General features: G+C 42.3%; 1 protein-coding gene across 2 annotated transcripts; it reads left to right on the top strand.

Moving 5' to 3' along the window:
- The first annotated feature begins 3,311 nt into the window (after positions 1–3,311).
- On the top strand, positions 3,312–5,003 carry LOC117842438 (F-box/kelch-repeat protein At3g23880). Of its 2 annotated transcripts, none has more exons than XM_034722896.2 (2): positions 3,312–3,462; positions 3,572–5,003. In XM_034722896.2, exon 2 carries the CDS (start codon positions 3,589–3,591, stop codon positions 4,807–4,809), a length of 1,221 nt encoding a protein of 406 aa, XP_034578787.1. In that variant the 5' UTR covers positions 3,312–3,462; positions 3,572–3,588; the 3' UTR covers positions 4,810–5,003. The 2 variants fall into 2 exon arrangements, with proteins under 2 accessions (XP_034578787.1, XP_034578786.1); XM_034722895.2 differs by having other exon boundaries at positions 3,328–3,488.
- Positions 5,004–12,177: the final 7,174 nt, after the last annotated feature.

Genomic DNA, 12,177 nt, shown 5'->3' with positions numbered 1-12,177 from the left:
AGTTGGATTACAGACCTTAACCCCACAGCTGCAGAAAAATTCCTTCGATGATTGGTGGGAGACAGCAAGTAGTAGAGTATAAGGTCAGGTTAAAAAGAGTCTAAACTCCATTATCATTCTTGGGGCTTGGTCAGTTTGGAATCACCGAAACCGTTGTGTTTTTTATGAGATTTCTCCTAACCTGAATGGAGTTCTGCCAATTTTGGGGGAGGAGCTGCTCATGTGGAAGCTGGATGGGGCTAGAGGAGTTTCTCATCTTCTTGCCAGGTGCCTTCCACAGTTTAGTTTAGCAGTGGTCTTGTAGGGTCTGATCTTTCCTTCTGTGTTAAAAGGGTGAGTAGTTTTTTTTAAGTGCTTTGGTTTTTCTGCTCAAGTTTTTGCATAAAAACCTGGCTGTATCCTAGGTTTTTCCTGCATGTTCAAGAAAAAAAGGCAAAATAGTTTGAATGGTATGTTAAAGGATGATGCTTTAACTTTCTTTTTTTTGCTCATTTCATAATACTGGGAGAAAATGACTGCACAATCGATCTATGCAAAAATGAGTACCACTGTGTCTACTCAGCAATTTGACTTTTTGGAGGTTAATGAAGCATGGTGTGCATAGGAGAAGCAACAAAGACTGATGGTTGCTGGGATAAGGGCAACGGCTACAAACTTGGAGGCGATTAGCACTGCAATTTTATTCCTAAAATAGATAACTTTAAAATATAGGATGCATAGAAGCTAGGCATCTTAGACCCTGTTTGGAGGAGCGGTAGCTTTTCGAAAAGCTCCTTTTTGGAGAAGCTCTACCCGCTGGCCCAAAAAGCTACATTTCACATAAGCTCTACTTTCAAAAACAGGTATGTTTGGCGTTCATCAGCTTCTATGAAATGGCAAGGGAAGGGGCGGGTGCAGGCATTGAAAGGGAGCTTGCCACCGGTCGCTGAGGAGGGGCCGTTGCGGATCTGCAGGGCACAGCGTGCGAGGATGGCTCTCAGGGGAGGGGCAGTGGCAACGGGCGCGGAGGTGACGGGTGGTGGCCCTCACGGTGACATGATGTAGCGTTGTAACATGTTGCTGCTTGCTACCCTATTTTCCGGACTGCTGAGATCTTTGTAAGGTCATTGTTTATGTTAGATGATGGAAGCTTAGTCATCCATTTAGCTCATCTATGATCGAAGAACCAACATTTCTGCACAAGTGGAGTCAAGACGTCTAGGTGCACTTGCAATGTAAACTGGAAACCTGTTTGAGTTTACAAGGGTGGACATGGTGCAGTGCTGTAGTGTTGTAACATGCTACTACTTCTATTTTGTTTTGTTTGCGCTAATCAAATCCACATTTACATGGAACCTTGTAAGTGTAAGACTTTTTCATCCATGGTTCAATCATTTTACCATTATGGCAGTTGAGCACTCACTTTTTTCTACTTTAAAGAGCACTTTTAAATTTAGAGACGAATGCACTGGACACAGAACCATGTTACCTTCTCTCACTGTGTCTCACTGTGGGTACATTATTTTATTTTAGTAGAATACATAATTAGAAGTCATGTAATTTATTGCTTTGGCTGGTAGGCTGCCGGCCCCATGCTTGGTATGTAGTTTCTTTCTTTAAACATGTCTGAAATGTCTAGAGGTATTATAAAGTCCGGTACGAACATATTATTACTATCTAGTTAAAAATCAAGTTTTCTTGTACTGACAAACTCCCTAGTTAACTCTAGACATTGAGTTGTTTGTCACCTCAGATCATCTTATTTTTTTTATCTTTTAAGATACATGCCTAGAAGCTATATAATGATTGGCTGACTGAACTCCTTCTTTTGTTCTGATAGTTGGTATTTTTTACTACTCTATTGATATGTCTTTTAATATACGTGCCTAGAAGCTATATAATGATTGGCTGATTGAACTGCTTCTTTTATTCTGATAGTTGGTATTTTTTACTACTCTATTGATATGTCTTGATCAGTTATTAATGTCATCTTAAACCAATGCAATCCATGCATTCAGATAACAGGCAAATGGTAATTTTCTAGCAGGAATGACTTGCATAAACTCCTGAGAGGGTAAATGTTGTATATCCATCTGAAATTTACATTTTTTTGCTATTAACTTTATTTTTCAAAGATCGTGAAATTCTTCAATAGAAAGCTAAATGTTGTACGGTCACCATCAAAGCCAATTGCAGGGTTGGGCAAAATGCCATTGCGGTGGTAGAGAAAAACAAAAATAACGCAAGAGTGGAACTTTGACTGCTGATAAAAATTTGTCCTGAATCCATACTGTATTTTGTGTGTTACTCCGACCTTTCAAGTTCTGTGGACAAACTGCCATTGTATATAGTTACTTGTTAGCCAATTTGCCAGAGTTGTTTTCACCATGAATGAGCCCTGACTGTGCTGCTGCTCATGTCTGATCCAAGAACCAACATTTTTGCACAAGTGGAGATGAGACATCTTGATGTTAAACATGCTATTCCATTTAGGTTGCGTTAACCCAATATTCCAATCCACATTGACATACGTAGCTATAATTTCATCCATTGTTCAACACTAGACATATGCTTGGTATATATATAGTACTGTACTTTCTTTCATACACATTTCTAAAAATGTCCAGAGTCCTATAAATTGGGGGAAGGAGGTTTTCTTTCTTTTAATATTATTTATACGAAACCAAAGCTCAATTTTACCAAAGAATTGCCTAGTAAAATCTAAACATTGTGATGATGTGTCATCTTTGATCCATCTTATTTTCTTTGTTTTTAAGATACAAGAAGCTATATGGTGATTGCCTGACTAAACTGCTTTTTCTGTTGTTATTAAGTTTTACTACTCTGTTGATGAATGTGATCACACATTTGATCAGTTATGGCCATCTTCTCTAAAAAAATATTTGATCAGTTATTACTTTTACCTGAAAATCCACCCATTCAAGTAACAAGCAAATCACCTTTGAGTGAGCATTCGGTTTGAAGAAACAGGGGTAAATTTACAAATTCTAAAAAATAAAAGTAAAATCACAATTGGCATTAAGAATAAGGGTACGAACACAAATCTCCCTTAAGGTTATGAACAAACAGGCGGATACTGGCAAAATCAGTTGAGTCTTGAGTGCGTTGTCTTTGCAGTTGAGCCGAGTAGAGGCCTAAAATCATTCAGGATGCAATAGATTGAGGCAATTTCAAAAATCAAAAGTTGCATCCTGAATGATTTGTAAACAATTTGAAAAAAAAGTAACCAACACAAATCGTGTGAAGTCACACAAGCTCACTCAGAAACTGGTCATGCACTGACTGGGCCGGCCCATCAAAACGTATCAATGGAAAGGAAGGGGGGAAAACCAACTCTGTCTGTTCCCATTCCCCTCGTCACCATCGGTCCCTCGGTTGCGCCGCCCGCCGCGCCGCCGTCCGCCGCCAGAGCGGAGCCCCCACCATTGGACGGTGCCCCGCTTCTCCGGCCGGCTGAGGAAGGTACGCCCGCGTGCTCCAGTCACCAGGTAAGCTCCGCCCTCTTCATTCGTCGCACCGGCCTCACTTCTCCCTAATCCTCGCATCCGATTTGGATTTTGGATGCCCGCAGATCCGTAGGCTTCATCGATGGCTTCGCCGGGGCCTTCCTCCCCCCCGGTCAGTCGATCCACGCGCCGACGAACCCCCGTCGCCTCCAACACCGGCGTGCTGCCCCCGGACGTGCTGTTCGACGTCCTGCTACGGCTCCCGGCCAAGGAGCTCTGCCGCCTCCGCGCCGTCTGCCGCGCCTGGCGCTCCCTCACCGTCGATCCGCTCTTCACCGGCGCGCACGCGGCGCGCCACCCGCTCTTCCTGGCCAATTTCCGGGATGACCAGACGCACATCTGTGTCGTTGATCTGTTAGGCATCGTGGTGAAGCGGATTCCCAATGCGGATGGCCACCTCCTGCTCCACACAAGCCTAGATCTGGCCTGCGCGACGACAGTAAGGAACAGCTGCCAGGTGCTTGATCCGGCTACTGGAAATGTTCACGTCCCGCCGGAGAGCCCAGCGGTGGAGCATTTGGATCGAGAGAATGTACGCATGCCATACACCTCTTTCGCATTTGGGAGGATTGCCACTACTGGAGAGTACAAGGTGATAAGGATTTTCAACCGGCCGACTCTTGCTGGCTTTCATCAGCCCCATCTGTTTGAGGTGTTTACAATCAACATCAGTGGTTCAAGTTCTGGTTCCAGCCACACGCAGTGGAGGGCGAGGCAGCCTGACCACTTTTTTGACCCGAGCAGTGCCATCGTAGTTGGTGAGGTGGTCTACTTCAAGGTGGATATTGTATTCGACGTCCTGATTTGTGGTGATGTCTACCCTGGCATTCCTCTTGATTGCATCCTTTCGTTTGACCTTGAGAGAGAGGAATGGAGGGGAATTCTCAATGGGCCAATAAGTGAAATTTTTGAAACCGACAAGTATGCTGGTGATTTGGATGGCTACCGTGGTCTTTGGACTCAGGTTACTCTAGCTGACCTGAGAGGCTCCTTAGGTCTTGTGCACTATCGTAAGCACCGGCACATGATGGACCTCTGGGTTCGGAAAGACATTGACGGTGGTCTCTGGGTGAAAGAGTATATCATTCAGATTGAACCGATTTTCCCAACTACTGAATCGTGTGTAAAGTCATTGTTTATGTTAGATGACGGAAGGTTAGTCATCCATTTCCCAAAGACCGGACTGCTGTTCATCTATGATCCAAGAACCAACACTTCTGCACAAGTGGAGATGAGACATCTTGATGCGGTTGCGATGTACACTGGAAATCTGTTGAGTTTACAAGTTGGTGACATGGTGTAGTGTTGTAACATGCTGCTACTTGCTACTCAGTGCTCTGATCGAATCTACATTTTACATGGAAACCTTGTTATTGTAAGATAGTTTTCATCTGTAGTTCAACCATGTTACCATGAGCAGTTGGGCACTCACTTTTCTACTCTGAAGACCATTCTTGAAGTTATATCCAAATGCACTGGATACCTCTGTCTGAACCATGTTACCTTCTTTGACTGATGGTTCTTTTGACTAATTAGGAAATCGCATGTAACTAGCCTTTGGCTGGTGGGCTGCAAGCCTCTATGCTTGTTATGCTTGTCTTAATGTAGTTTCTTTCTTTAAACATGCCTAAAAATGTCTACAGGTATTATAAATTGGGTAAAAACATATGCATGAAAAATCAAGTTCTCTTGTACTGATGAACTCCCTATTTAACTCTAGACATTGTGGTGTTTTTTTTTAAAATCTCTGATCCATCTTATTTTTTATTTTTTTAAATGCATGCCTAGTTGACAAGTTTTATTTTTTATTATAATTATTTGCTGACTAAATTCCTTTCTTCTGATAGTTGACAAGTTTTACTACTCTGTTGATATGTCTTGGTCAATTATGATTGTTACATTAAATCAATGCAATCCATGCATTTATATAACAGGCAAATGGTAATTTTCTGTGAGCTAATCGTGGCTTATATGTTGTACACCTAGCAGGAATGGCTTGCATAAACTCCTGTGGGACATGTGGACTATATCCATCTGAAATTTACATTTTAAACTTTGTTTTTCAAAGATCGTGAAATTGTTCAATCTGAAGCTAAATATTATAGGCTCGGACAAAATGCCATTGTGGTCAAAATAATGCTAAGAGTGGAACTTTGACTGTTGATGGAGATAATCCATTGCAAAATTGTCTTGAATCCATGCTGTACTTTGTGTGTTACTCTGCAAACTTGTAACTTCTGTGGACAAAGTGCCATTGTATATATACGCACTTGTTAACCAATTTGCCAGAGTTGTTTTCACCATGAATGACCCCTGTAGTGCCGGTATTTTTCATGTTGGCCTGCATACCATTTCAGATACCAACTCGCTGGTAAGCTTTTCCGTCTGCAACCGCTAGCTTACGTAGACAGGATAGAAGCATTGAATGGCCAATTAGATCGGTAGTAACTACAACAGGCTACTCCTTCCCGTTCTAGGATGTTTATTTATCTGTGGGATAAAATCCAATTTTTAGAAATTTTTGCCATTAAACTTAAAAATTCAGAAATCTTCCAACTATCAAAACTGCTTACATTTAACCATGTGAAAGTCAGCCCCGTTTTCTCTTTTCTGTCTCCTCTTTGTCTCCTATGATGCTGCCACCGTGTGCATAGGTGTATATCCCGCCTCCTACCAAACAACCCTGTGATGCCTTCTCTGCTGCTCCCTTGCTCGTCGAGCTCATCGATTCCATGCAGCCCTAGATCCAGATACCTTCCTACTCGAGCCTTTAGCTCGCTCGCGACCTCATCGCCGGCAGCGGATTGTCTCCACCTCCACTTCTGGCAGCCTTTAGGTCCTCTTCTCTCCCACCTCACCATAGCTCACCTTGCCCGCCACCGCTCCGAGGAGCTTGAGCCTTGCTGATGCTGCCTGGGGGTCTATGCCTTGAGCTGCCACTGCACCTTGGAGCTCAGGTGACTCTGCTATGAGGAGCTCGGGTGTCGCTGATATGGGGTTAGGGAGATACTGTCAATCTCTCCCACCGTCAAGAGGTGTGCAACTATAGTGAAGAGCGGAAAAACCGACAAGACGAGCGCCATTGCATAAAGCAGCCTCCTACACCCATGATGGCGAGAGAGAGAGAGAGAGAGAGAGGGAGCGGGGGAGGGAGGGAGAGGGAGAGAGAGAGCGAGAGAGAGGAGGGAGCGGGGGAAGAAGATGGAGCCCTTATTAATTTCAGAACAGGTTGATGGTCAAAAATGTGAACGGGTTTAATAGTTAGATAGTCAAAGATTTCAAATTTTTGTGTTTCATGGCCAAAATCAAACTCCAACGATAGTTGGATGATCAAAAACAGACTTTATTCTTATCCACGACACACCATAGGTGTTAGTTCTAAGAATAAACCAAAGCTTCCCACCGGTTGATGTTCGGCAGCTAGTTATATGTCATTTTGGTTCTTACTTCAACCATTCCCACGCCTCCATTCTCGTTTAAGGGGTCTTCGATTTCCCATATCACCCCACCAAGCCTTTTCGATCACCAAATCCGCTTTCTATCCACACAAAAAAGCAAAAAAATTCGGAAAAATATCCAAACAAAATATGGAAACTTTTGGAGGAAACATAGAAAGAATTTGGGAAAAACATTTGTGAAAAAATGGGAAAAAACAGAAATAAGTAAAATTTAAAAATTTGGGGAAAAATCGTTAGAAATTGCAAAAAAAAAAATTCTGAAAACAGAAGAGATGAAATAAAAAGTTGGAAACAAAAATTTGTGAGAAATTTTAAACAAGATTTTTGAAACAGAAAAAATGAAAGGAAAATTTAGAAATAAACATTTGCGACAAAATTTTGAACAAAAAAATTCTGAAACAGAGGAAAGGAAACAGAAATTTTGTGACAAACGGAAGAAATCGAATGAAATAATAAATAAAGAATAGACAACCAAGTTTAACTAAAAAAGTTGTATGAAAAACTTTGGTAGATACAAGTTACAAAAAAATTGTGACAATGTTCATAACAGCAAAAAGTTATGTGAAAAATAGGGGAGAAAAGAAAAAAAATACCACCGCTTGATTGGGATCCGCTTCCGTAGACTGACTTGCGCGCCTAGGATCCACATCAAAGCTGTTGTTTCCCGTTAGTATCCCCTTCTTCTATGGCCATGGTGTGATGTTGCTTCCTGAGGACCTCTACTTAGCATGTGGCGTGGAGCCTCCATGTGAATGCAATGTTGTAGAGATGCACCTGTCATCGCTCATCTATGCGGGGGATGCTAGCCTTGCCCTATTGCGGAAGGGAATGCTCCCCATCTGCCATGCGTAGCCATCATTGTGAGATCTGTGCATACCGAAGCGGCTCCACCGAATTTGAGAGAATAGAATGGAGCAGTGAGAGGTGAGTAAGAGAGAAAGAGAGGGAAAATGGAAAGGGATGGGTAAGAAGGAACATAAGCAGGGAATGGATCAGATGGAGAATAGGATGGATAGCGCTGGACAATGTTAGTAGTGTGCTCCACCTAGTGTGTTTTCATCCCGTCGACCGCTGAGCATTGTGCATGGTCGACCACAAAACCAGCTTTGTGGTTAAATAACCATCCATACTTCTATTAAATAATAGAGGTACAAATCAATCCAAGATCTATGCAGGTGGGCGCAATTAGTCCAATAACTTGTAACCTACTTAATCCAATGCAAGAACTTGACATTTTAGTGCGTATACGGTCCAAATCCCTCCATGTTCACTGTAACAGCCTGGCTCGTTGGGAACTTGGATCAGGCTTGCCAGGCTCGAAGCAATCTACTGATTCCTTTCCTTGCTCACATAAAAACTGCTAAAACCAGAGCAAATCCTTCCCAATGGTATCGCACTTGTCGTTCAGCTAGGTCACATGACCGCCGCCTCTTGCTGAGTACATTGGTGCCATCACTACTACCTCCCAAAGGTCACCTCTTTTTTTCATCTCCGCAAACATCTCTCCTCCCTTAGGCTGGAGGCAACCTCGTCTGGGGTGTCATCAAGGTCAAAGCAAAGGTGCCACCATGGGGATCTCGTTGACCAGCTACATATATATAGCAGCCGGACTCATGAGCGCCTGTTTGAGGATGTCATATGGAAGTAGGAGGGGGCCTCATTGTGTTGCTCTTCAGGACTCAATTGGGGAAGCAAATTACATCATTTGAAGGTTAATTTTCATAAGTTTCACAATGCAGGTCAGGTTGTCTTGCACTCTCTAGAGGTTGCAGGTCAAGTTTTTTGAAAGTAGATGTACAATGTCTCCTTGTCACGTATATATACAGTCTTGTGGACTATTGTGAAATTCATGTAGGTGTATCGATGCATTAGTGTCAAATTTATGGGAATAATTTAGGCCGGCACCGAGGACCCATGCTCTGCTTCCATCATCCAACACCTTGGAGTCATAAGGAACACAATGCAAGAATAGAGTATTAGGGCCAAGACTAGAGGGCAACTGACTGTATTCAAGAGGATCAACGCTGAATTGTTGAAGATGGGGCTCCATCCCCACAGGAGCTCCAGCAAATGCCGCGTGCAATGGCTGCACAACATCCTCTAAACCCCTCTTCCACCATGTGTTTTTTTGGTGTTGTTTTGTGCGTCCTTTAAATCCTCCCTTTAATATAATCCGATTATTTGGGTAGCGCACCTGCCACTTTATAGTCCACCATGGACAGATACACCCGTGGAAGGATTTGGTTCATATACGCACCAAAGTGTCAATTTCTTGCATTGGATTAAGCATATTACAAGTTCTTTGACTGATTAGGTGGCTCTTGTAGCACTCCTCAGGTCTTGGGTTCAACTCCCCATGGCAGTGAATTTCAGGCTGAGGTTAAAAAAATTCCTTGTTTGTCCCATGCCAAAGCACTGGTCCAAGGCCTGGCTCAGGTCGCTGGTCGTCTCACACAGGCAACGGTGCTGCTGTGGAAGGGTCGGGTAGAGATTCAGGGATTTTCTCGACCTGCGTGAAAATGTCTTCTCTTAGCAGAATGCCCAGGGGTTGTCTTACCCCCGCAGGTCAGATGTTTTTTTGGAAAAACTTGCACCTACCTGTTGTATTAGGGATGCAATTGACTCTATATTAAGTAATATGATTCAATCACTTATCTTCTTTCAAATTATTTAGGGAGCAAGTCAAAATGTTACAATAAAACTACATTCTTGATATTATTAATGGACAAACATTGTGAAACTTTTTTCTCTAAAAGCTATGTTCAAATATAATGGAACAGAGGGAGTGGTTAGGAGGTCCTCTGTCAAACTCTTATCTTTTGTGATGGAAAACTCATTAGACTTTCACCCTTATTACTCACTGCATAAATTTACTTCCGTATTTTTATATTTGAATAGATGAATATCAAATATGTACATAGGACATTGTTATATGCCCTGAACGATAGCCATCACTATTACCATAGTACATGTATCCAAAAATGAGCCTAATAACATAGAGATTAACACAATCAGAAATGTAATAATAAAGGCCCGGTCACCAAAAAAATTAATGTCGCCCGTTGTGGTTTATACTGATGACATGAGAAAGAAATGATATTTTCCATTATATAATGGTGATGTCATTTAGCAATCAAGCTGTTTTAGTTTGCTTATTCATAATTCATTTTTCCCATTATATAGCATATGGTAAGTTCTATATTTTGTTGATGAAATTAATGCTGCTTTTTCAATATTCTTTCAACATTTTGCTCAGTGAAGGAACAACTGAGGAAGGCACCACTTCCTAGGGAATGTCGGTTCAACATCAGTCGCTGCTTTGACTGCCCTATTTGCTAATAATGTATTTTCCTTTAACTGAGTTAGGGTCGTCCCTGAAGGTAATAAATATTTGTTAGATACACTCCGTGCCTGCGCATGAGTTATCATTCTGGTGGCCATGCACTAGTTTTCAGTGTTTCCACAAACAGAAAAATAAGCAAAAAAAACTTGGGGTCCAGATTTTTGAACAATATGTTCCTTTCTTTGAATCTGTAATTTGCTTTATCTTGTATTTTATAGAAATGTTACTGCCCTTATATGTGCGACTAACACTGAAATTTGGGCTACAAGTATACAGTGTTTGGGCCGCATTTCGCTAAGATTAGAAATGTTCAACCTGCAATAGTGAAATTTGAGATTGTTAACAGTCCGAACACTCAAATTTGAAGACTGATTCAGCCAAATTAGGGAGCTAAAATTTGAAGTCAACTATGCCCCAAGGCTGTGGATCATTGATTATCCTATTGCAGCCGATTGAGTGATGCATCCTCATCACGAAATGATGTAGAGCATAAAACCCCAGCAATTGCTTCGATCAGCTGGGGCTGAGTGCAAACTGCCGCTGCATCAGGCTAAGCACAACAAATGGAGACTGGGGAATAAATTATCATGTATATTTTTTATAGAGTGGTCCATTTTACTGCATACTGGATTTTATAATATAGTCTGTGTATTAGTGTATATTGCGGAGTTCTCATTAAGGTCTTCATCGCTGGTGCATTTTAATTATTAGAACAGTGTCACATCTCATGTGAGGGGCAAATGAGAATGTGAGTGAGAACTCACAAGTTGACGTAGCATTTTCGGGGGAGACAGTCAAGATCTTCATTGCGGAGAGAACTCGATTGTTGCTTTTGTTGCCGAACCAGTAAATTTAGCAGTCAAAAATCTGGAAGCCAGAACGGATATTTACAGAATGGAAAGCTCCTCAAGTCGTTTGGTTGTGCTGTTGTGCTTACAGATTGCTCCTTACCACAACAATACAGGTAAATTTGCAAGGAACACACGGAGGATTTGTGATCAAAATGAAGGGGAATCAAAGCTCGTGCTAGAGAGACACATCGAAGATATGGTCTGTTCTGTTGGTTCCTTCCAAGGGGAGCTGAGCTTCATCCGCCTGTGCCGTTTTTAATTTTTGAAGTTAGCATAAATTGATGAAGCAAACAGGATCATCAGGACTGAAAGGTCACAATTACTAGATCCGCCTTCATGTATGAATGCCTTCGGATGGATCTCCTTCTGGGTCATAGTGTCAAACTGCGCCATCTCCATGTTTGTTCATGAGTGTCCAAGCGATCCAAGGAGACTATCACCAATATAAAGGTCGACATGCATCCAGCACCACCATTGAGTCATTGACAAGATTCGACGACGATCCCGATTCTCGAAGGTTGCTGGAATCAGCAAAACCATCATACACCAGTACACCATCACAGTTGTTACATATGATCAAGTTCCCAGTGTTGTTCCAGCAACCAGGTCCACCCTTTTCTCCGGCCTGACTTCGACTACAGTGCCCCCCATCAACATTGACCTTCATCACCGACAGACCCACACTGAGGCTATGGGAGAGCTGCTAGCCTTCATCTGGTGCACCCAATCGGTTCACAAGAGACTTCTTGGCTCATATCCTGGTGACTTCAAGGTTCTTAGACCAGCATCTGTTCACAGTGTACCTAGTGCATATCAGCCATCATATCGTATGACCAGTAAGATACCTCAGCGGGCAACTAAAAGCTCATGGATACCATATGATCTGCTGTCTGCTCTGAATTATCCTCACCAACTAGCGTCCAGTACAACTGCTTTGTAGTGCAGTCCGACAAAAAATGTATTGCAGAGGTTGTGCGTGCTTGATTTCTCCTTGTTTCTTCAATGCATTGGATCATGGG

This window comes from Setaria viridis, chromosome 2 (assembly GCF_005286985.2).
Source record: "Setaria viridis chromosome 2, Setaria_viridis_v4.0, whole genome shotgun sequence".
Taxonomy (NCBI): Eukaryota; Viridiplantae; Streptophyta; class Magnoliopsida; order Poales; family Poaceae; genus Setaria; species Setaria viridis.
The sequence above is the reverse complement of the archived record's forward strand: the minus strand, read 5'-3'. Positions and strand labels throughout refer to the sequence as shown.